At 50.7% G+C, this 20,459-nt stretch overlaps 2 protein-coding genes across 2 annotated transcripts; one reads left to right on the top strand and one right to left on the bottom strand.

Annotated features, from left to right (window-relative positions):
• Positions 1–13,781: 13,781 nt before the first annotated feature.
• Positions 13,782–15,426, top strand: LOC125545222 (protein CANDIDATE G PROTEIN-COUPLED RECEPTOR 7-like). The gene has a single exon (XM_048709113.2). The coding sequence runs from the start codon at positions 13,836–13,838 to the stop codon at positions 15,180–15,182; it is 1,347 nt and encodes a 448-aa protein (XP_048565070.1). The 5' UTR covers positions 13,782–13,835; the 3' UTR covers positions 15,183–15,426.
• Positions 15,427–15,580: 154 nt separating this feature from the next.
• On the bottom strand, positions 15,581–20,434 carry LOC125546999 (uncharacterized). The gene is made up of 6 exons (XM_087515693.1): positions 20,414–20,434; positions 20,111–20,356; positions 19,091–19,327; positions 18,383–18,706; positions 17,272–17,462; positions 15,581–17,143 (listed from the first exon to the last, which is right to left on the bottom strand). The coding sequence occupies exons 1-6, from the start codon at positions 20,432–20,434 to the stop codon at positions 16,990–16,992; spliced, it is 1,173 nt and encodes a 390-aa protein (XP_087371819.1). The 3' UTR covers positions 15,581–16,989.
• Between the last annotated feature and the right edge of the window lie 25 nt (positions 20,435–20,459).

Below are 20,459 nucleotides of genomic sequence, written 5' to 3'. Positions count from 1 at the left end.
CCAGCGGAGGCGAGGCCGGCGCGCCGCCCCGTCCTCCTCTTCCCCGAGCGCCTCGGCCTCGCCCATGGCCTCGCCCCCTCCCCCTTCCCCTCGCGGCTGGCTCTGCCGCCGCGGGTGCAGGAGAAGGAAGGACGCGTTGTCGAGCGGCGACCCTCGCCGCCACCGTTGAAGGACCAGGATTCCCTCCCTCCATGACGGATGGGAGGGGGGAGCAGAAGTTGAAGGAAGGAGGAGATGAAGGAATGCAGGACGCCATCCCCCCGTTCTTTATAAAGGAACGGGGTGGGGGCTCGGCCGCCCCACTCAGCCAATCAAGACGCGGAAGGCGCAGGGAACTGGAACCGACCCGCCGCCCCAGCCCGCGGCGGCCCGGTTTCCCGCCTCCACCGTTCGCCACCCCGAGCGCATGAAAGCCACGTGGCGGGCGTGCAGGACCGAGGCGACGGGTGAGGCGACCTCTCCCCACCCCGTGATCGTGGGGAGTGGACGCCTTGAAGACTACGCCTTGGCCCGGTTCAGTAAATGGGCCGCGCCTCCACGCCTCCCTCACTCGCAGCTCGTCGTCAAGCAAGTCAACAAGGACTACGAGAGCCCGTTGATGAAGGCCTACTTCGATGAAGTGAGAAAGCTGGAAGAGCATTTCGACGGTATATAGGCTGAATACGTTCCCCGAGCGGAGAACGATATCGCCGATTACCTGTCAAAACACGCTGCCCTCAAGCTACTTGTGAAACCAGGTACCTTTGTGCTCCAGCTAACTTAGCCATCCCTTGATCCATCAACAAAGCAGAACAAGAGGAGGAAATCAGGACCCGGCAAGTACTTTCCCGCCGAGCTCCCCGAAGCCGCCGGCAAGGATGTTGCCAGGGACACTGAGCCCGCCACGGGACGACTAGCTCCGGCGGAGCGTCAAGCTCTAGCCGTCGAGACAGCCGTTCCTATAGCGGAGGAAATGCCTTTAGTCCTCGCCGTCAATCCCCAGGCTCCAGCGTGGGCACAACATACCGTCCAATTCCTCCAAACAGGGGAACTTCCTGAAGAGCGGGAAGAAGCGGAAAAAGTAGCCCGTCGCTCTACCATGTACCAGTTCGTTGATGACGTCCTGTACAGAAAGAGGCCAAACGGTGTAAAATTGAAGTGTATCCCTCGGGAGAAAGGACTGAAGCTGTTGGCGGAGATACATAGAGGCATATGTGGATCCCACATCGGATCAAGGGCCCTTGTCGGCAAGGCATTCCGGCAAGGCTTCTTCTGGCCCACCGCCCTCTAGGATGCGACGACACTAGTCACCAGGTGTGAAGCGTGTCAGTTCCATTCAAAGAAGCTTCATCAGCCAGCTCAAGCCCTTCAAACCATTCCTCTCTCCTGGCCCTTCTCGGTTTGGGGCTCGACATACTGGGCCCTTTCCCCCGCGCTGTCGGGGGCTTTGAGTACTTGTACGTTGCAATCGACAAGTTCACAAAGTGACCGGAGGTGGAGGCAGTGAGGAAGGTCACAGCTCAGTCAGCCGTCAAGTTCTTCAAGGGACTAGTGTGCCATTTTGGTGTACCCAACAGGGTCATCACCGACAACGGTACACAGTTCACAAGCTGCACCTTCATGCAATATATCCAAGACCTCGGCAGCAAAGTCTGTTTCGCTTCCGTTGCTCACCCACGGAGCAATGGTCAAGCTCAGAGGGCAAACGCTGAAGTACTGCGAGGATTAAGGACCAAGACCTTTGACAGGCTGCACAAGAGTGGAAGGCGCTGGATTGATAAGTTGCCGATGGTTCTTTGGTCGATCAGGACGACGCCAAATCGGGCCACCGGCCAGACACCCTTTGCCCTGGTATACGGGGCAGAAGCAGTTCTCCCCACTGAACTCATATACGGGTCACCTCGAGTGCTCGCTTATGATGAGCTTGAGCAAGAGCAACTGTGGCAAGATGACGCAATGCTCCTTGAGGAAGATCGTCTTTGGGCGGCTGTGAGAGCGGCACGCTACCAGCAAGCCTTGCGCCGCTACCATAGCCGCAAGGTTCATGCCCGAAGCCTTGAGGAAGGCGACCTTGTTCTTCGGTGCGTTCAATCGGCCAAGAATTCCAACAAGTTGACGCCAAAGTGGGAAGGCCCTTATCGGGTAATACGAGTCACCAGGCCCGGCGCAGTCCGCCTGGAGACCGAAGATGCCGTTCCGGTGAGTAACTCTTGGAACATTAAGCATCTTTGCAAGTTTTACCCGTGAGGCGCGGCTTGCCGGGCCCCCCCGGCAAGCCACCTTTTGTACAAGCATTGTCGATGATGCATGTAACCCTTTGTACAAAGCCAGGCGCAGACCCTGAGCACAGATAAATGAAGCGCTGGCGCCCTGAGTTATAGCAAGCATGCTAGGTTGAGTCTCGTCCTTGGTTAGGGTTGATAGTGCTTAGCGGCGACTAACCCCTAGCTTAGAGGTCGAGTGTGCGTCTCTTTGTCTTTCTTTTGTCTTCTTTGGTTCACAGGACACACGGATATCCGTGCCGAACCACTTGGGAAGGAAAAGAAGATGAACAGACCAGCATCTAGCCCCCGGCAAGCCAGCATTGCCGGGGGCTGCAAGAGCAAGGATTCACCCACGGCGAACCAGGGTTGCCGGGGGCTGCATCTTCAGATAAGGTCTTCATCCCTTATCATGCATTCCATTATGGACTGAGGTATGTGAAACCTCGTTTTCCCCTAAGCTACCGTGCTCCCATAACTCTAGGCCCTAGGGCTCGTTCCTGGGGCCAGGTTTGGTCGTAGTCGCGGCAGCGAGAGGATGAAACAAGGAGCCTGAACCCACCTCATCCCTGCCTCCGCCAAAGGTGTGAGAAAGGTCGAGCGAAGTGGGAGACGGCAAGGCCTGTTGCCGGGCAAGGAAATGTTTATCTTAAAGATATCAAGGATTTACTCCTTGTCGTGCGTTTTACCCACAAACAAATGACCCGGCAAGCATCCATTTTTCATTAAAAACATTCCACTCAGGTACAGTCCATAGGGAATGAAAAACATGAATGATGGGATTACAAGTTTTAAATTCAGCTAAGGCCCGAAGGCTTACGGACTAAAAAGAGATAAGGTGCACGTAATCCCTTCCTTGTCCCTCTCCTCAGGAGGCAGGTCAAGGAGGCGAAAAGGGCAAAAGGAGCGCCTAGGCGAGCTACGGGCGGCAGAAGACACCAAGAGAATATCTCGGTGGCCGGCCAAGGGCTGGATGGTGATGGCGGCGCCGGAAGCGGAGCTCGAAGACGAGGCGGCAGGACGTCAGCATGCGTCGAAGGCGTCGGTGCCCGCGTACTCCGACTTGACGGCCTTGCCGCCCGCCCTCTTCCTCCTCCGCGGCCTCCCAACGCCAGCCGCCCAAGGAGACGACCCCGAGAAGTTCAGGGAGCCGGCGACGCGGATGATGGGGTCGCCGGTGCCGCACGGAGCGGCACCCGACACCTAATCAGACCCGTCATCCTGCCGCCTGCTACCCTCGTCATTGCTGCCGTTGTCCTCCTCGTCACTCCCACCCGAGGAGGAGTCTTCACTATCGGAAGAGCTCTCCACGTAGCACCTTGCACGGGTCCCAAAGCACCCGAAGACCTTGACGGAGAGAAGGCCACCCTCCATCAGCTTAAAATGGAGAGTGAGCCCCTCCGTCAAGCGGTGGATATGGGTGAACGTCTTCCATCCCCGACGAAGATACATCACGTGAGGGGAGGGGAAGTCGACGCGGGCCCGCGTGCCACTGATCCCGCAGCCCCTCATGCGCAGCCACAACGACTCTGGCGGATCCAGCTCCATCTCCCGCACGAATGGAGTCGGGAGACGAAGGCGACGGCGAGGCGGCCTGCGCAGCCTGACGAAGAACTCGCAAGGGTCGTCCCCAACGTGGCCCTCCATGGGGGGAGGAACTGCCGGCGGAGGCGAGGTCGGCCCGCCGCCCCGTCCTCCTCTTCCCCGAGCGCCTCGGCCTCGCCCACGGCCTCGCCCCCTCCCCCTTCCCCTCGCGGCTGGCTCTGCCACGGCGGGTGCGGGAGAAGGAAGGACGCGTTGTCGAGCGGCGACCCTCGCCGCCATCGTTGAAGGACCAGGATTCCCTCTCTCCATGACGGATGGGAGGGGGGAGCAGAAGTTGAAGGAAGGAGGAGATGAAGGAATGCGGGACGCCATCCCCCGTTCTTTATAAAGGAACGGGGTGGGGGCTCGGCCGCCCCACTCAGCCAATCAAGACGCGGAAGGCGCAGGGAACTGGAACCGACCCACCGCCCCAGCCCGCGGCGGCCCGGTTTCCCGCCTCCACCGTTCGCCACCCCGAGCGCATGAAAGCCACGTGGCGGGCGTGCAGGACCGAGGCGACGGGTGAGGCAACCTCTCCCCACCCCGTGATCGTGGGGAGTGGACGCCTTGAAGACCATGCCTCGGCCCCGTTCAGTAAATGGGCCGCGCCTCCACGCCTCCCTCCGTTTATGGGGAAGGCGCGAACCGCCCCCTTTACTACGACGTGACGCATGCATGCAAAGCCCAGCCCCACGCATGCTGCCCACGTCACACACGCCTCCCCACGCCGCGCCACGCACGAGAAGCACGGCGCGTGAAGAATCTTACCGCGGTAAAAACCGCCCCGTCTGCCCGCGCACCGTTTTTGGGCCTAGCCCAACGACGCGATTGCGCTTACGTGTGGCCCAGGCCCGGGGGCTCCTGTCGGTGTACAAAAAGAGGGGTACACTTTTTGTACCCCTATAACTGTGCACGGGCAGTCTGAGCCACGGGCACCACCACACTAAGCAAGGCAAGGGAGGTGAGCCAAGGTAAGGCCGAAGCTCAGGAGAAGCAGAACGACGCCAAGACCAAGACCACAGAGAGCAAAGGGGACGAAGCGGACCCCCCCGGCAAGATCCTTGCCGGGGGGCGGTTTTAGCAAACCCGGCAAGACCCTTGCCGTGGCAGCTCGCCCACGCCTACGGAGTGAGTCACCCTTGAGTCCACTGCCCCCATGGGGCAAGGATTCGGGAGACATCCCCGTGGTGGCATGCAGATCTTTGTGAAGGCATTCAAGATCAGATACACCCTTTAGAAGATGATGATCCTTGGCGGGATCCCAGCCAAGGAAGACCACAAGGCCCCCGGCAAGAGCCTTGCCGGGGATGACAGCAGGCGCCACGGCAAGACCCTTGCCGGGGCCCCGGCAAGGCCCTTGCCGAGAACACCCATAGGGCCACCATCAGGCCCACGCCAGTCAAACCTCCACCACCGTTCACATGCAGCTGCCGACCCAACCAGCTGGGCAGGCACCTGCGTGGCAGCATGCAGATCTTCGTGGAGACCTACCACTGCGCCACCTCAGCTGCCTGCCTGCCTACATGGCACCGCGGGCGCCGCTGGCCAGGGCGCGTGTCAACACGAGAGGGAGCGGCGACGGACGAGACAGGGCTCTCCCCCATCCCCGATAAAGCAAGGACACCTGGGCAAGACGCATTAAATGTACCTTGTCATGTAATACGAGGGATAACCTCACATCACTGTTCCCTTTCCACCTCCTGGTGCTACTGTGGCAACCCCTTTCCTATAAAAGGAGGCCCGAGACGACCAGGAAGAGGACTCGGCTTTTTGGAGCTCCTCGCGCCCCATAGCTAGCTCAAGAACACAGATATACAATCCACCAAAGCAGGAGTAGGGTTTTACGCATCCTCGCGGCCCGAACCTGGATAAACGAACCGTGTGCTACCTGTTAGATCCGCTCTTCTCACGACCCCGCGCCCCGCAACCGTAGCAGGGATTCTTGTGATCCCATAGGTGTCGTTCATCACCGACACCGAGAGCATAACGAATTTGGGCTGGTGATAAGCCTCTAGCCATGTTTCCCTAACAATGCAATGTTGAAGCATTCCAGATCACGAAATCCCATGCCTCCTCTGATTTTTGGAAGCGACAAAGACTTCCAATCTATCCAATGTAGAGATCTTTGATCTATAGAACTGCTCCACCAGAACTTTGCCATCGGTGAGGAGATGTTTTTGTACACTTTTTCGTGAGTTTAAAGCAACTCATAGTGTATGTTGGCACCGCCTGTGCTCTTGCCTTGATGAGCACTTCCCTTGCCGCGCAAGAAACCAATCTTTCGGTACCCCCATTCAACTTTGACCTCACCCTTTCTCCAATGAAATCAAAGGTGTCTGAGGTGATCTGTCCAACTGCTGTGGGGAGGCCCAAATACCTCTCATTGAATGCCTCAACTGATATACCCATCGCAGTTTTCACAATTGCTCGTACAGGACTAGGAGTGTTTGGACTAAAAAATATGGAGCTCTTCTCTTTGTTAACACACTGTCCCGAACACTTACCATAAATCCTGAGAATGTTGTTTAGACGCTCTGCACTCTCCAGTTTAGCTTGCATGAATATAAGACTATCATCTGCAAACAGTAGATGATTAATCCACGGTGACTGGGTGCACACTCGAATCCCCTTGTCTGCATACACTCCACCATATCTGTTTAAAAGTGTAGTAAAGCCCTCGGCACACAGAAGGAATAAGTAAGGTGACATGGGACATCCTTGCCTGAATCCCCTAGAAGGGGTGAAAAACGGAAGCAACTCCCCATTCACTCGAACCGCGAACCGCACTGATGTTACAAACTTCATAATCAGTCGGATAAAGGACGAGCTGAAGCCCAACTTGGTCATAATCACATGAAGATAATGCCATTCGACACGGTCATAAGCTTTCATCATGTCCAACTTAACAGCACACACCCAGTTCTTTCCTTTCCTCCTTTTCTTCATTGCATGGATACTCTCATGAGCAATAAGAACATTATCTGTAATGAGGCGCCCAGGCACAAAAGCACTTTGCTCCTCACTTATACTCTCATCCTGTTAACAATACATTTTGATGCAATCTTATACAACATAGGACAAAGAGAAATAGGTCTATATTGGGTTATTCTTTGTGGATGCCGAACCTTTGGGATGAGGGTGATGGATGTATCATTCATACCTTCTAGAATCTCGTCCCCATTCAAAAAGTTCAACACTGCCGGGGTTATGTCATCTTTCAGCAGTGGCCAATGCCTCTGAAAAATCCAGCAGTAAATCCGTCCACTCCGGGTGCTTTGGATGGTGCCATCTGAAACAGCTCCACCCTCACCTCTTCTGCCGTAAATGGCTTATCTAGGTGTGCATTCATAGGTGTTGTCACCCTATTTGGAACTAAGTCCAGTAGTTCATCAAGGGGTCTGACTCCTTGAGATGTATACAAAGTTGTATAGAACTGGTGTACCTCCTCATGGTCATTTGCCCAGGACTGGCATACCGACCCATCAGCTCGCACAAGTCCCCCAATTTTGTTAATTCTTCTGCGTTGAGCTGCTTGTGCGTGAAAAAAAATTGTATTCCTGTCTCCCTCGCGCAAGTATGGTACTCTAGACCTCTGGCGCATCCATATTTCCTCCTGATGAAGTGCCTCACGTAGCTTCTTGACTATGGCTTTCTCTTCATCAGTTGGACCTCTCCTGCCCGCGCGGCTCCTAAGCTGGTTCAACCTCTGTCGAAGTTTCCTCACTTTGGCCGCCAGGCTGCCGAACTCACGTGCGCCCCATGTGGATAATGAACTCTGCATGTTATTAAGCGCGTTAATCACCCCTGCCAGGCCATTCAAACCAGCTCCTTTTTGCAAATTATTCAAGACAACACTATCATAGTCTGCATGTGTCTACCATACATCTTCATAGCGAAACTGCTTCCCTCCCCTTCTCCTCTCGGCCACATCCTTACGAAGTTCGACCAGGACCAAGCAATGGTTGGAGTCCGTGGTACTTATGTGCCGAACTCTTGAGTGCCCGAATATCTGGATCAATGTTGGGTTCCCAAACGCTCTATCAAGTCGGGCCCTGACATTATCGTCACCTGTTTGACCATTATCCCAAGTGTACTCTATTCCAGACCACCCCATATCTTGGAACAAGCAATCATCAGCTGCTTCACGGAACGCATGCATCTGCCATTCAGGCCGGGCAGCGAGTGAAAAATGTTCCGTAGCATACAGTGTTTCATTGAAATCCCCTACGCATAACCATGCCGGCTGTTGGATAGAAAACAAAGTCCGAAGACATCTCCAACTGTGGTGCCTGTCTGATGCTCGAGGGGCCCCATAAAACCCCGTAAATCTCCATTTATCTCGATTCAGATTACTATTCTGCACCATCACGTCTATGTGCCCCGAACTGAAACTCTGAAGATCCACCTGAACCTCACTTGTCCAGAATAGACCGATGCCACCGCTTAGACCATCACTATCAACTGCAAAACAGCCCGCAAAGCCCAGAAGATTTTGCAGACTTTCTACCCTCTTTGCCGCAATCTTAGTCTCCATCAGAAATAAGAGACCGGGCCCTTCTTGATTCACCACACTGCGAAGCTCACGAACTGTCGCTGGGTTCCCAAGCCCGCGACAGTTCCAGCTGAGGCAATTCATTGTGCCCGGCATGGCTGCACCGCAGCCTCTGCCGTCTCAGCGGAGTTGACCTGTGTAGGTTTCTTCTTCTTTAGCAACCTCTCGCCTTCACCACTTTTCTCAGAGGAGTCCGAGAGCACCTCTACATCGCCCTCTTGGCCATCCTCTGGGTCGTGTGCCTTATCCCTCAGCAAGGGTATAACCCTCATGTACTCTTGTTTCTTCTCTTGCGGCCCTCCCTTGCGTTTATTTAAATTTTTGCTCTTAACCGGAGAATTAACTTCAGCTCCTTTCTCAGCTACATTACTCGAACCTCTTGTCTCTGCTTTGTTCTTTTGACTATTTGATTGATCTCGAGACGAGTTCTCGCTAGCACTCAGCGCTCTGCGATCTTCCGATGCCCGCAGTCCTCTTCCAAAGGGGAGGTCCCCATTGGCATCTCGAGTCCCCGGGGTCGGACAATGCAAATCGGAGTGGCCCAATCTTTCGCATGAGAAGCAGAAGTGCGGAACATTCTCATATTGGATGTCATACAGGTCCGTCTGTTTCCTCCTCGCTGACTCAATTAAGATCCAGCGCCTTAACGGTTTGTCCACATCAACTGAAACTCTAGCTCTGAGATAGCCATTAACATGATCAAACTGCACCCCAGATGCTTGCTTATCAATCTGTTGAGCTATTGCAGCACACCACTTCTCTCCCCGTAGATTGAAAGGCAAGTTGATGACCCTTGCCCACAGATGAATCTTGCTAAAGCTCAATTCAGAAGGCCGCATGCATTCATCAAACTCCGACAAGACGACGGCGTTTTTACTTACATGCCAAGGTGAACCTTCCCAAACTCGATCACGATCTCTCTTGCTCGCGAACTCAGCCACGAACGTGTTTTCCTCTACCGATCTAAAAATCAGACCTTTAGGGTTACCCCAGGCCAGACGAAGTGCGCTGATGATTGTCTGTATGTGTAGAACACGTCAGTGCAGAACCTTCCCCGCTATCATCCACTTCTCCGGCTGACCTTCTTCTCTATCATCAAGAACCAGCGGCGTCGCCTTCTCATAGCAGACTGTTGACAGCTCTCGGCTCGAGCCAGAATGTAGCTGCAGCAGAATTATTACAGGCGAGGAGTACTAAAAGTCTGAAACAACAATTAAATGAGTCTAAGGCCCCAAAGGAGAGAAGCGACAAAGAGGAATGATGATAACATCCTTGCTACGTGATTCCCCCAGGGCCATCCATGCGCCAAGCGATCCTAAGCAATTCCCTGCGATGATGGTCGAGCAGCCTCAAGCATCGGAGGAGTAGCGTAGCTTGGGAGTCCACACATAGGATTTTCCATTGGCGAATATGTCTCCCCACCAAGTCCAGCACACATTTGATACTTCGTCAACTTCTCCCTTGAAAAAAAATTTTATTCCGAAGCAACCATAAGCTCCATAAGGAACTGAATGATTAAAGAGAAACAGGAACTGAATGATTAAAGAGAAACAGGAACTGAACGATTAAATAATCTGAGCCTTTCTCATAGTTATCATCAAACCAGATGTTGTGCTTTGTTTTTAACTTAACCAAATGTTGTGCTTTTGTTTTGCTCTGTGCCATGTAGTTTTTTGGGAGGCAACTCTGTTCCATGCAGTGATAATGCTAGCCTAATTTGAGTTGTGTGCATCAGGGTCAGCCCATGTAGGTCTCTGCCCCTGGGAAGAGGCCGAGTTCTAACTGACCTCCATATTTTATCACCTTGCATAACCTGATTATTCTCAAGACTGGTAGTTTGTATGTGCATAAGTTTTCGTCTTATGATTCTTTTGATGGGTAATTTGATGAAAGAGGTGCGCGTAGTCATGCATCTCCGACTGTTTTTTCATATGCCAAAGATTAAGAGAGATGCTAACAACATGGACCATGAAATTAAAAATTTTGTCTTAAGTATGAGAATGATGGTCTGTTTGTGGTTGCCGTACTGACCTACATTACGGATTATCTTAAAGACGATCATATGCACATTGCTTTTTTGGGGATTGCATAAACTTTGATGTGTGTGTGTGTGTGCCTGTGTGCTTCGCGAAAGGGACCTCAGATGGGCCGGCCCGATTAACGAGCTACTTCTGTTTCATTTTTTACCTTTGTTTTTTTTTTCAGATCGTGGGTTCTCTCCTGCCATTTTGGTATTTTATTTTTGCACTTATTTAGTTTTTATATGTTTATTAATATATGGTGAACTTTTCTCAGATGCACACTCAACTTTTATTGATGTGATTTTTTTTTCAAATGCACACTAACTTCTTTTTAGCATTTTGTGAGCATTTTCTTTAAATTACAACCTGAACTCTTTTTATATATGATGAATATGTCTGGTGTATGCATTGAACATTTTAAATATATAGTGAATGTTTTTTTAATACACACCAAACATTTTTAATACACACCGAACATATTTTTTATTATGGTGAATATTTTTAATGTACAGTAACCTTTTTATAAAACATATATTTAACAATTTTTGAAAATATACTTTTCTAATTTTTAATATGTTATAGGAATTTCCAGCTTCTAATTGTTTTTAGTTTTTTTGGGATTCCGACGAAAACCTGAAGAGGAAAGACCTAAAAAGGAGAAACCCGCTTCGTTGGCAAAGTGGGCCGGCCAATTCGTGCAGGCTTAAGTGAAGCTACTCCTAACGCACGAGCATGAACTAGGAGTTCTCCTCACCCTAAAAAATAGGAGTTCTCCTTTTAATCCATCATTTGACAGAAAATAATAATAAATCAGGCCTGTCATACTAAATTGAACATTTAAGCCTATCAAGTAAGTGGATTGATTTTGCTTCAACCTTCTCTCTTTGGCGCATCCTAGCTGGCACTGGTTGTTATGTCCCACGTCCCATCAAATAAGTGGATTGATTTATTTTTTGGATGCGTTTTTGGGTTTGTTTTAGTTTTGTCGGGTTTATGATTTTACTTGGGTTTTTTTGTAGGTTTTCATGATTTTTTTACTTTCTTTCTCTTACCTGAAGCACACTGTGCGGAAAAATATAGTTGTGATTCACGGTGAACAACATATATGTTTTTCCCATGAAGCCCGACTGTGATTCTCAAAAGTGAAAAGGCACAGTTGTGCTTCTGCGTATCTGTGCTTTCCACAATGGTGCTTCTTGGAAAGTGAAAATCACAGGTGTGTATCCTGAAAGTGAAAAGGCACAACTTTCAAAAAATATATGAAAAGGATATATGTGCTTCTGGTTCCCCTTTTCCAATTATTTTGTTTCCCTTTTTTGGCTTCAGTTTTCCCCTCTTTTCTGGTTCTTTTTTTATTTTTGTTTTTCCCATTTTTCAAATTTTTATTTTCTCACCAGATTTTTTTTCCGGAAAATGTTTGTTCAAACCTACTAACATGGGATCTAATTTCGAAGATCTCGACACGAGAAGCACAACGATGAAAATAGTTCAAGATTTTAGACCCACGGCTGATGAGATAAAACATTTAAAAAGCCTAAATAAATGAACGAAAAATAGAAAACACTCAGGTTGTGTCAAGTGTTAGAGTGACCTTTGTAAGGAATACACTGTAACTAATGATTTTGATCTTCACCGGGAGATGTGTACGCGGCCACTTCAACGGCTCTTTGGTCACCGAGTGCACTTACGACCGGTGACGCTTGTACACGCGAGCAACACTAAGGGGAATCATCCAAACGCAAGCTAACACTCTTTTTTTTTTCAAGAGTATGATAAGACATACTGTTTGTTTTTATAGAAGGCGAATACAAAAGACTAACTTTGTGTAGTTTAAAATACGCCCGAGCTAATGCAAAGATTAGCAACCGCAATCTTTAAAAACACAATGAAAATGGACCTGCCCTAAACAGAAACTCGACACAATGATGATTTATTCAGCTTCTGAAGTTCTTGGGCCAGCTGCCGAAGAACAGTGGCATGTAACAAGAATGGGTTTGTCTAGAACACATCTAGATGTGACATAGTTATGTCACATCTAAGCTGATTTTCATTCTGTTTGTGGTCTATTTTTTTGTCCTATTTTTTTGTTTCTTGTTAATGCATTATATACTTGTGGGAGGTTAGATGTGACATCTTTAAAAAACATCTAGATGTGAATTAAACAAACTGAACAAGAATGGGAGGAAAAGTGCCGAGGATTGTGTTTGGATGGCAGGGTGGCAGCCCAGTCCAGGCATTTTCCTTCTCCCAGGCCAGGCGACCAGGGAGCTGAACCTTTCGAAATCACAGCACGTCTGCTGGACTACTCGACGTCCCAACCTGGCGGCCCGAGCGGCCGCACAGGTGATACCCAAGAGGCCAGAGCCCAAAGAGAAATGGAGAAAAGCTCTGTCACCTGTCGTCGGCACGATGCCTGAAAAATCCTTTCGGTTTCGCCACCGCCGTTCTCGTGGGCGACCCGGCCACGCCGAACGTGGCGTCGAGCCAGAGCGGCGCACGCCCCATGCGTGCATGAGCAGCAACGTGTGTACACCGGTACGTACCGTGGGAGGAGCGTGCTGGTGCTGCGGCATGACCCGCCGGCCAGCCGTGCCGCTCGGTGCGTTCTGCGAGTCGCGACATTACACGATACACGCATGATGAATCCTGCTCTGCTCTGGACGGCCACGAGACGGCGAGACACTTTCCGGAGCGTGAAAGAAAAAAAAAAGAACGGCCGTGCACGGCTCCGCCGAGCAGCAGAGCTGTTCGGTTCTGCTTGGTCGGTTGTTGCCGTATCCCCTTTTCGCTCCCTAGAAACCTCAGAAACTTCGCGGCGCCATTCCGGGCGAAACGAACAAGGATCGCACCATTATTGTTTTAGAAGTAGGATGTCACTTTCACCACCACTCCGGCGGCTTCTCCGCAAAAATGAAAGGGCAGCACAGCAGTGCACCTTTTCCTAACATCTTTTTTTGGGCGAATATTTCCATTCTGGCGGTTAACAACTTTTCTGCTTCTGCGCGTCAATCAGTGCGTCCGTCGATCAGCGCGTCGCCCTGCGTATTTACCCCCTCGACGACGGCGACGACGACGACCGTGGCGAACTTGCTTGACCCGGCGAGACGCTGCGACACTCTCCCCTGTTACAAAGACTTCTCTGTCACGGGCTGCGTCTACACGTTCGACGCATTGCACCCGTCCGTTCGATGAGAATCCAACGGTCCAGCCAGACCGCGAAACTCCCCCTGATGCTTCCCGGCTAAGGTCGCCGGTCAAAGTCTCCCCCACGGCGGCCTCACCAATCTCGAGGCGGATCCGACGGCTCGTTCGCCCGCTATCCCGTCTCCATAAGCTGCGCCTGAGCCCAAGTGAAAGTCTACCAGACGCGTCTGGCCAATACGCGCACCTCCACGACCCGGCCCCCTCCCCCCCTCCCCCCAACCAGATCTCGCCGCGATGGCGCCCGCCGATGCCGCGCGCCGCCTGCTCCTGCTCCTCGCGGTGGCCGGGGCCGTCCTCCGCCCGGCCGCGGCGGAGATCAAGCAGGAGTCCTTCAAGGACGACTCCCGCGGGACCATCCTCTTCGAGAAGTTCGGCTTCTCGCACCGCGGGTCCGTCTCCATCGCGCTCACCGGCGCCAAGGCCGTCTCCAAGCTCGCCAAGCCGGAGCCCGCGCAGCTCGGCTTCTTCCTCCTCTCCGACGAGGCCCTCTTCGAGGCCATCTACGAGCAGCCGCCGCCCACGGATCTGAACCCCAACCCCGACCCCAACACGGGCTGCGTCCTCAACAGCCGCTACGTCATCCCGCTCTTCACCTTCGGCGACCTCGACGCCACCGGCAACTACAGCAAGACCTTCCCCGTCTCCCACCCCGACGAGTACAGCCTCTTCTTCGCCAACTGCGCGCCCGAGACCGCAGTCACCATGGAGGTACGCACCGACATGTACAACACCAACCCCGACGGCACCAAGGACTACCTCTCCGTCGGCCAGGCCCCCGTCCCGACGATCTACGCCTTCTTCGCGCTCGGCTACGTCGCCTTCCTGGCCGCCTGGCTCTACCTCACCCTCTACCACAACCGCCTCTCGGCGCACCGCATCCACCACCTCATGTCCTGCCTGCTCCTCGCCCGTATGCTCTACTGCATCTCGGCCGCCGAGGACCAGCACTACATCCGCGTCGCCGGATCTTCGCATGGCTGGGACGTCATGTTCTATCTGTTCCAGCTTGTTAAGGGTGTGATCTTGTTCGCCGTGATCGCGCTGATTGGTACCGGCTGGTCGTTCCTCAAGCCCTTCCTGCAGGACAAGGAGAAGAAGGTGCTCATGGTGGTGATCCCGTTGCAGGTTGCAGCTAACATTGCTGCAGCCGTCGTTGGTGAGACCGGGCAATACTTGCAAGCATGGGTGACATGGAACCAGATCTTCTTGTTTGTTGATGTAGCCTGCTGCTGCGCGGTGCTCTTCCCGGTTGTGTGGTCGATGCGTTCCCTGCGCGAGTCGTCCAAGACAGACGGCAAGGCTGCCCGAACCCTCGCCAAGCTCACGCTCTTCCGCCAGTTCTACGTCGTTGTGATTGGATACTTGTACTTCACAAGGATCATTGTCTACGCGCTCAAGACAATCACCAACTACAAGTACAGATGGGTGAGTGTCGCGGCAGAGGAGGTGGCCACCATGGCATTCTACATGTTCATGTTCTACATGTTCAAGCCGGCTGAGAGGAACCAGTACTTTGCTCTGGATGACGATGAGGAGGAGGCTGCGGAGATGGCTCTCCGTGAGGAGGAGTTCGAGCTCTAGAGTGTTGCTGCGAGGGGATACATGATGACAGGAAATGCAGCCCTACCTGTTCAATTTCTCCTCCTTGTGATGTTGATCATACTATACAGATGCAGGATTTAACTTATATTTGTCTATGTACTGTGGTAAATCTTCACTTCTGCTTATTTCTTTTAGCTTCAAATGTTGCCGGTGAGACCAGGGGTAATTTGGATTGCTTGTGTTGCAAACTAGGCGAATTCAATCACTGCTGTCATTTTGCCAAGTCTCAGTTTTGCTTCGTGCCCACTTTGTTATATTTCCTTTATGAGCAAACAATTTCATTTGTACAGTGAGAAGAGAACATTGATTAACATCTTGATGCCTCATAATATGACAGCAAGATCTGTTAGTGTATTTCGATGAAGAAACTTGATGAGGATCTGGGAATTTGCATAGAACCGGTGTGTGATTGTTCGTGCATTGCCATGTAGCTGCAAAGATTTGTATGCTTGCCTGAGTAGCAAATATGCACCTAGAGACCTACATGGTTTGTGAACTTGGAATCAACAGTAAGACCCAGTGTTCCAGGTTAGCATCGTGATATTGATCGTGTGTTACTGAGCTATCTGCCTTTTTTAGTGTGTTTGTTCTCTGAACTATGTTTTTTCTCCCGAAGTAAGTCATTATTGCCTGATTGCCAGATACATTTCTAGCACAGGTACAGGCTTTCAGGTATACTTAGTATAGTTTGGAAGCTGCCGGATTGCAATCGTTTGTTAGCTGATCTTCCTGAGAGTGAAATTTTGATGCTTTTGACACTTCAGTCTGAACTATATTTGAGTTGGCCAATGCGTAGCAGATTGGCAATGGAGCTACAGATTATTCAGGGCCGGCAGAATATGCTCTCTGTGATGATTTTTATGTTCCACGGCAATCTTCATCAACATTTTTCTAAAGGGAAAATGTATTTGGCGAAAGTTACATATTTTGTTATATAACCGAACGACTCGTACGACGCACAATTCGCTTGTTTGGGCCTTTAGTTTGCACGATGGCATGTTGTGCTCGGCATGCTAAAAGGTTGGCAATCATCCAAACAAACACTAATTTTTTGGTCAGCCAAAAATTGTGTAGGGTACACTTTGCTCACAATCCCAACATATCTGAGTGATAACAGAACCGCATATAAGAAACAAATTTCCGTGCTGAATTTGTGACATCTTGGCAAAACAGGCTCCAAGATAAACTTCCCCAAACTCACAAGAAATTCTAAGCTGATTGACTGAAACATTTAGTGGCTACTCTGCCAAAACAGGCTCCAAGATAAACTTCCCCAAACTCACAAGAAATTCTAAGCTGATTGCCTGAAGCATTTTGTGGCTACTCTTTTTTTTTTGCGGGAAATTTAGTGGCTACTCTGCCAAAACAAACAAGTATATATGCCTTTTGACAGGGACAAAGCATATCTGGCATGCACCAAAAACCATCCAGTGAAACTGAAAGGAATTGCAAAAATTAAGAAAGGCAACCAGCATCATCTCGTTTCTCCTCAGCCTATCCTGCCAGTGGTCCACAGAAAAAAGGGGCAGAAATTTACGAACATCAGTTCAGTTCAACAAAAAAGGAACGACGCTGTCGAACTGACCGACCGATGCAACCCTCGGTAACTTCCACATGGGAAACTGCATCCACATCTACAAGTTTCACCAGAAATTTATATGCCTAGCATCATCTCAATAACGTGGCCTATATATATATTCCTAAGTATGCATGGTATACATATATATACTGTATATATCACCAGATCCCTGTTCCTACCAACTACTGGAAACAGAGTTCCCCGCTTTCACCTACCGTCGGCGACATCTTCCAACCTCTGCCCAATGACAATAGGCTCATCCACGACATACTTATCAAGGTCATAGACGCAGAAGTCCCAGGCCAGCTCAGGTAGACGGCAGAGCGCGCGGAAGCCCCTGGCGAGTCTCGGGAAGACGCCCCTGGCAAATATATTAGAAAGAAAAAAGGTTTCTATCCTGTAAACTATAATTTGGAAGAAGACACATATCTTGGAAATAAGGTGAAAATTAGACTATATTAGAAAATGAAACAAAACTACAGGGCTTACCCAGTAGTATGAAGAACCCAAGCGAAAGTGGCACCCAGCGCCAGCGAGAAGATAAACCAATATCCGACTAGGAGGACAGAGGGTGTTGCAGCAAAGGAGTCGAATTCACCTGTGCACAATAGGATTATCCTTCCAAGTGTGAAAGGGGTAAATGCAGATGTACAGGCCAGAACCATGTCAACCATTGTCACCTGATTAGATAGGCATATGTTAGAATTTTTTAGAGACATGTAAAATGACAAGCAGAAAAAGAAATGTAAAGCATCCATTTCAAAAGCATGAACTAAGCCAAAACCTTGTAAAAGCCCGGATAGGATTAGCCTTAAAAACACTGCATGATCACAACGGGAAAGCACCAAAAAGAACAAGTTAAGACACTGTCAGTTGTGCAGACAGACTTTCAGACTCTGCTGAGCGTGCTGGCCCTTTTATCTCTTGGGTAAATTCCCTTGTTTAGGTCCCTACCATGTTGCACATTACCCCTGCCCACCTTCTATCTTTTTCTACTGTATATACTTGTACAGCTTTGTCTAACATTTACTGTCGGGGGCACCCCTACGGCTTCCCTGTCAAATTACCAGAAGATTATACTGCACCTAAATTTGGGAATGCTCCTCTTATCAATGTATTTATCAGTAGTTCAGTACCGATTAATTGGCAGTAGGCACAATTGCAGGGCAGAACACAGAGCAAGGAAATGAGTATCATCTTACTTATACAACAACTCTTACAGGTTTCTTCAATATGGACATCATTTACTTTTGGCAATCTCTAGCCATAACATGTAACCTTAAACCAATGTGGGAAACCATGGCAACAAGATGTGCTAAATGCTACTCCCTCCGTTCACTATTATAAGACTTTGGATATTTCAATATAGATGATACGGACTGAAACGAGGTGAACAAACACAGTAAAACGATTCAGAAAAAAGTTAAAACATCTTATAACAGTGAACGGAGGGAGTAGTAGAGAACATAGGCACGTTAATTGGTGCTTTACTAGTATGGGAAGAATGTAGGACCACATCATTGTAGTATCAAAACCACAATATTAATAAAGTATCAGCAGATATACTAGACTGGTTGAGGAGCAAGGAGAGTAAGCATACCGCCACGGAAAACTGAAGGAGGCGCAGCACGGCGACCTGGCAGCGGCTCCGACGTCCCCCGTACTTTGCGTGAAACACGCGTTCAGCTCGGAGCGCCAGTTGAGCAAGGACAGGAGGTTCAAAGGGGCGGACGGAGAGCAGACGGAAGGCCTCGGCGCGGCTCCTGGCGAGCGCGAGGCGCCATAGGTACAGGCTGGTGAGCTCCCAGGCAACCTTGACTGTCAGGATGAGGCACAACAGTGATACAATGAGACTCGCAAGCGTTGCCAGGGCCGAGGCATCCACGCCGTGGATGGGGCGGATAGAGATCTCCTGTCCGCACACCTGATCAATCAAAGTTCAGCACTTGTCAGTTGGCCCCATTTTACATAAAGGTAAGAGGATCTGTCGGGTCAAGAACGAAAAGAAAAGAGGATCTAAAGGGACAATTTCTTCGCAGTGCTTCAGCCTCAGGATGCAGGCAGACGCGGACGTCTGTGAGCCCGCTTAGAGTGTAATTATTCATAGAAAAATCTGGATGTGTGTAGCAGCTAGTATGCAAAGTTGACCATGGTGCTATATTCTTCAGGCATTTGCAGTTTTCTCTTTTGTTTGTTCAGGAACTCACATATGAGCATAGCGGGCAGCTGAACTCGCGGACGCAGGCGTTGACGGATGGTGGAGAGGGTGGAAAGCCTAGGCAGGGGAGGAGGAGAGGGTGATAGGTACCTCGCAGCGGCGCTGGCGGGTGGTGGAGAGCCACTGGAGCTGGCAGTCATCATGGACGAAGCGGATGCTGCCGCGGCAGGCGCAGGGGGCGCTCCGGCTCGGCGGGGTGGCGGCAGATGTGACACTGCTGCTCCTCTTCCTCCTCGTTCCTGGAGCTGTCCGCCACCGTCGTCCGCAGAACTCCCGCGGCGGCGCCCATCCGTAGAGCCCGGACTGGCTGACGCCCCGGGCGAGAAACTAAGGGCAAAAAAAACCCAGTTTCAAGGTAACAAAAGTCAAGATTTGTTGCATAACTCATAAGAAATCGTAACAAAAATAATAGTTGAATCAGAATAAGTTGGTAATGGAAAAGGAGTGGGAAAAACTCAACTTTGTTAGCTTTTGAAATGTAACGGTATACAAGTACAGTGCAATGTTCGGTTTAGAACACAGTTAGGAAAAATCTTTTCTGAACAGCAACTCTGCATTACCTTGAAAAATGGAAGCAAGGATCCCAATCCAAAACAAATGGATGAAAAAGATCAAAATTGCATGTAAATTGCCAGGCATCCAGGATCTGCGTGGGAGAACCTAAATAACGGTTTTCGATTCAGCTGGGGAGTGGGCGGTATCGACCATGAGTTGTGAACTTGTGATGTAAACCGATTACATGGGACCTAATTACAGGCCACGTGAAACAAACGCATGTAAAGCTTTCAGGTTACGGTGTTATCAGTTTTTTTTTTCGAAAAGGGGGTTACCCCGGCCTCTGCATCAGAACGATGCATACGGCCATCTACGGTGTTATCAGTTAACGGGCTGAAAATCTCGAACCAGGCCAAATGGGTATATCCATGGACTTGAAGATCATGTTTCAATCCAGGCAAATGGCTATACGTTTGAGGTCAGCAGCAAGAGAAAAGAGATACTACATTTCTTTGTATTTCAGCATTTGATAAACACATAAGAGGCGTCTCTTTTCGGCATTAACAAGATAAAAATTGGGATTTGGGAATTGCGAGAGTCTGAGATGAGGGATACCTTTGTTGCTGCTGCTTCTGAGGCGGAATGCCGAAGGGCGCAGGCCGCCGGGGTTGCTCCTCCTCGAGATCGAACGGGGTCGACGCCTCGCCGGGGCAATTGCCTGGGGAAGCAACGAAGAAGGGGACGGAAGGGGAAGATTGCCGGCCTGCTGGGTAGAGCGAAGGCCGAACGGCCGAACGCGACGGCCGGACGGGGCACGGCGTGGGTGGCGGCCGCCCGGCAGCGGCGACGGGGTAGGGTTTCCTTTCTTCAGAGCGAGACGGAGAGCAGTGGGGTTTTCCGGAGTGAAAGGAGGAAGACGCGGCTTCCCTCCAAATCCATCCAAAAAGAAAAGGAAATGAAGCCC

Source organism: Triticum urartu, chromosome 3A, assembly GCF_056163025.1.
Source record: "Triticum urartu cultivar PI428250 chromosome 3A, HENAU_Tu73, whole genome shotgun sequence".
NCBI lineage: Eukaryota > Viridiplantae > Streptophyta > Magnoliopsida > Poales > Poaceae > Triticum > Triticum urartu.
The sequence above is the reverse complement of the archived record's forward strand: the minus strand, read 5'-3'. Positions and strand labels throughout refer to the sequence as shown.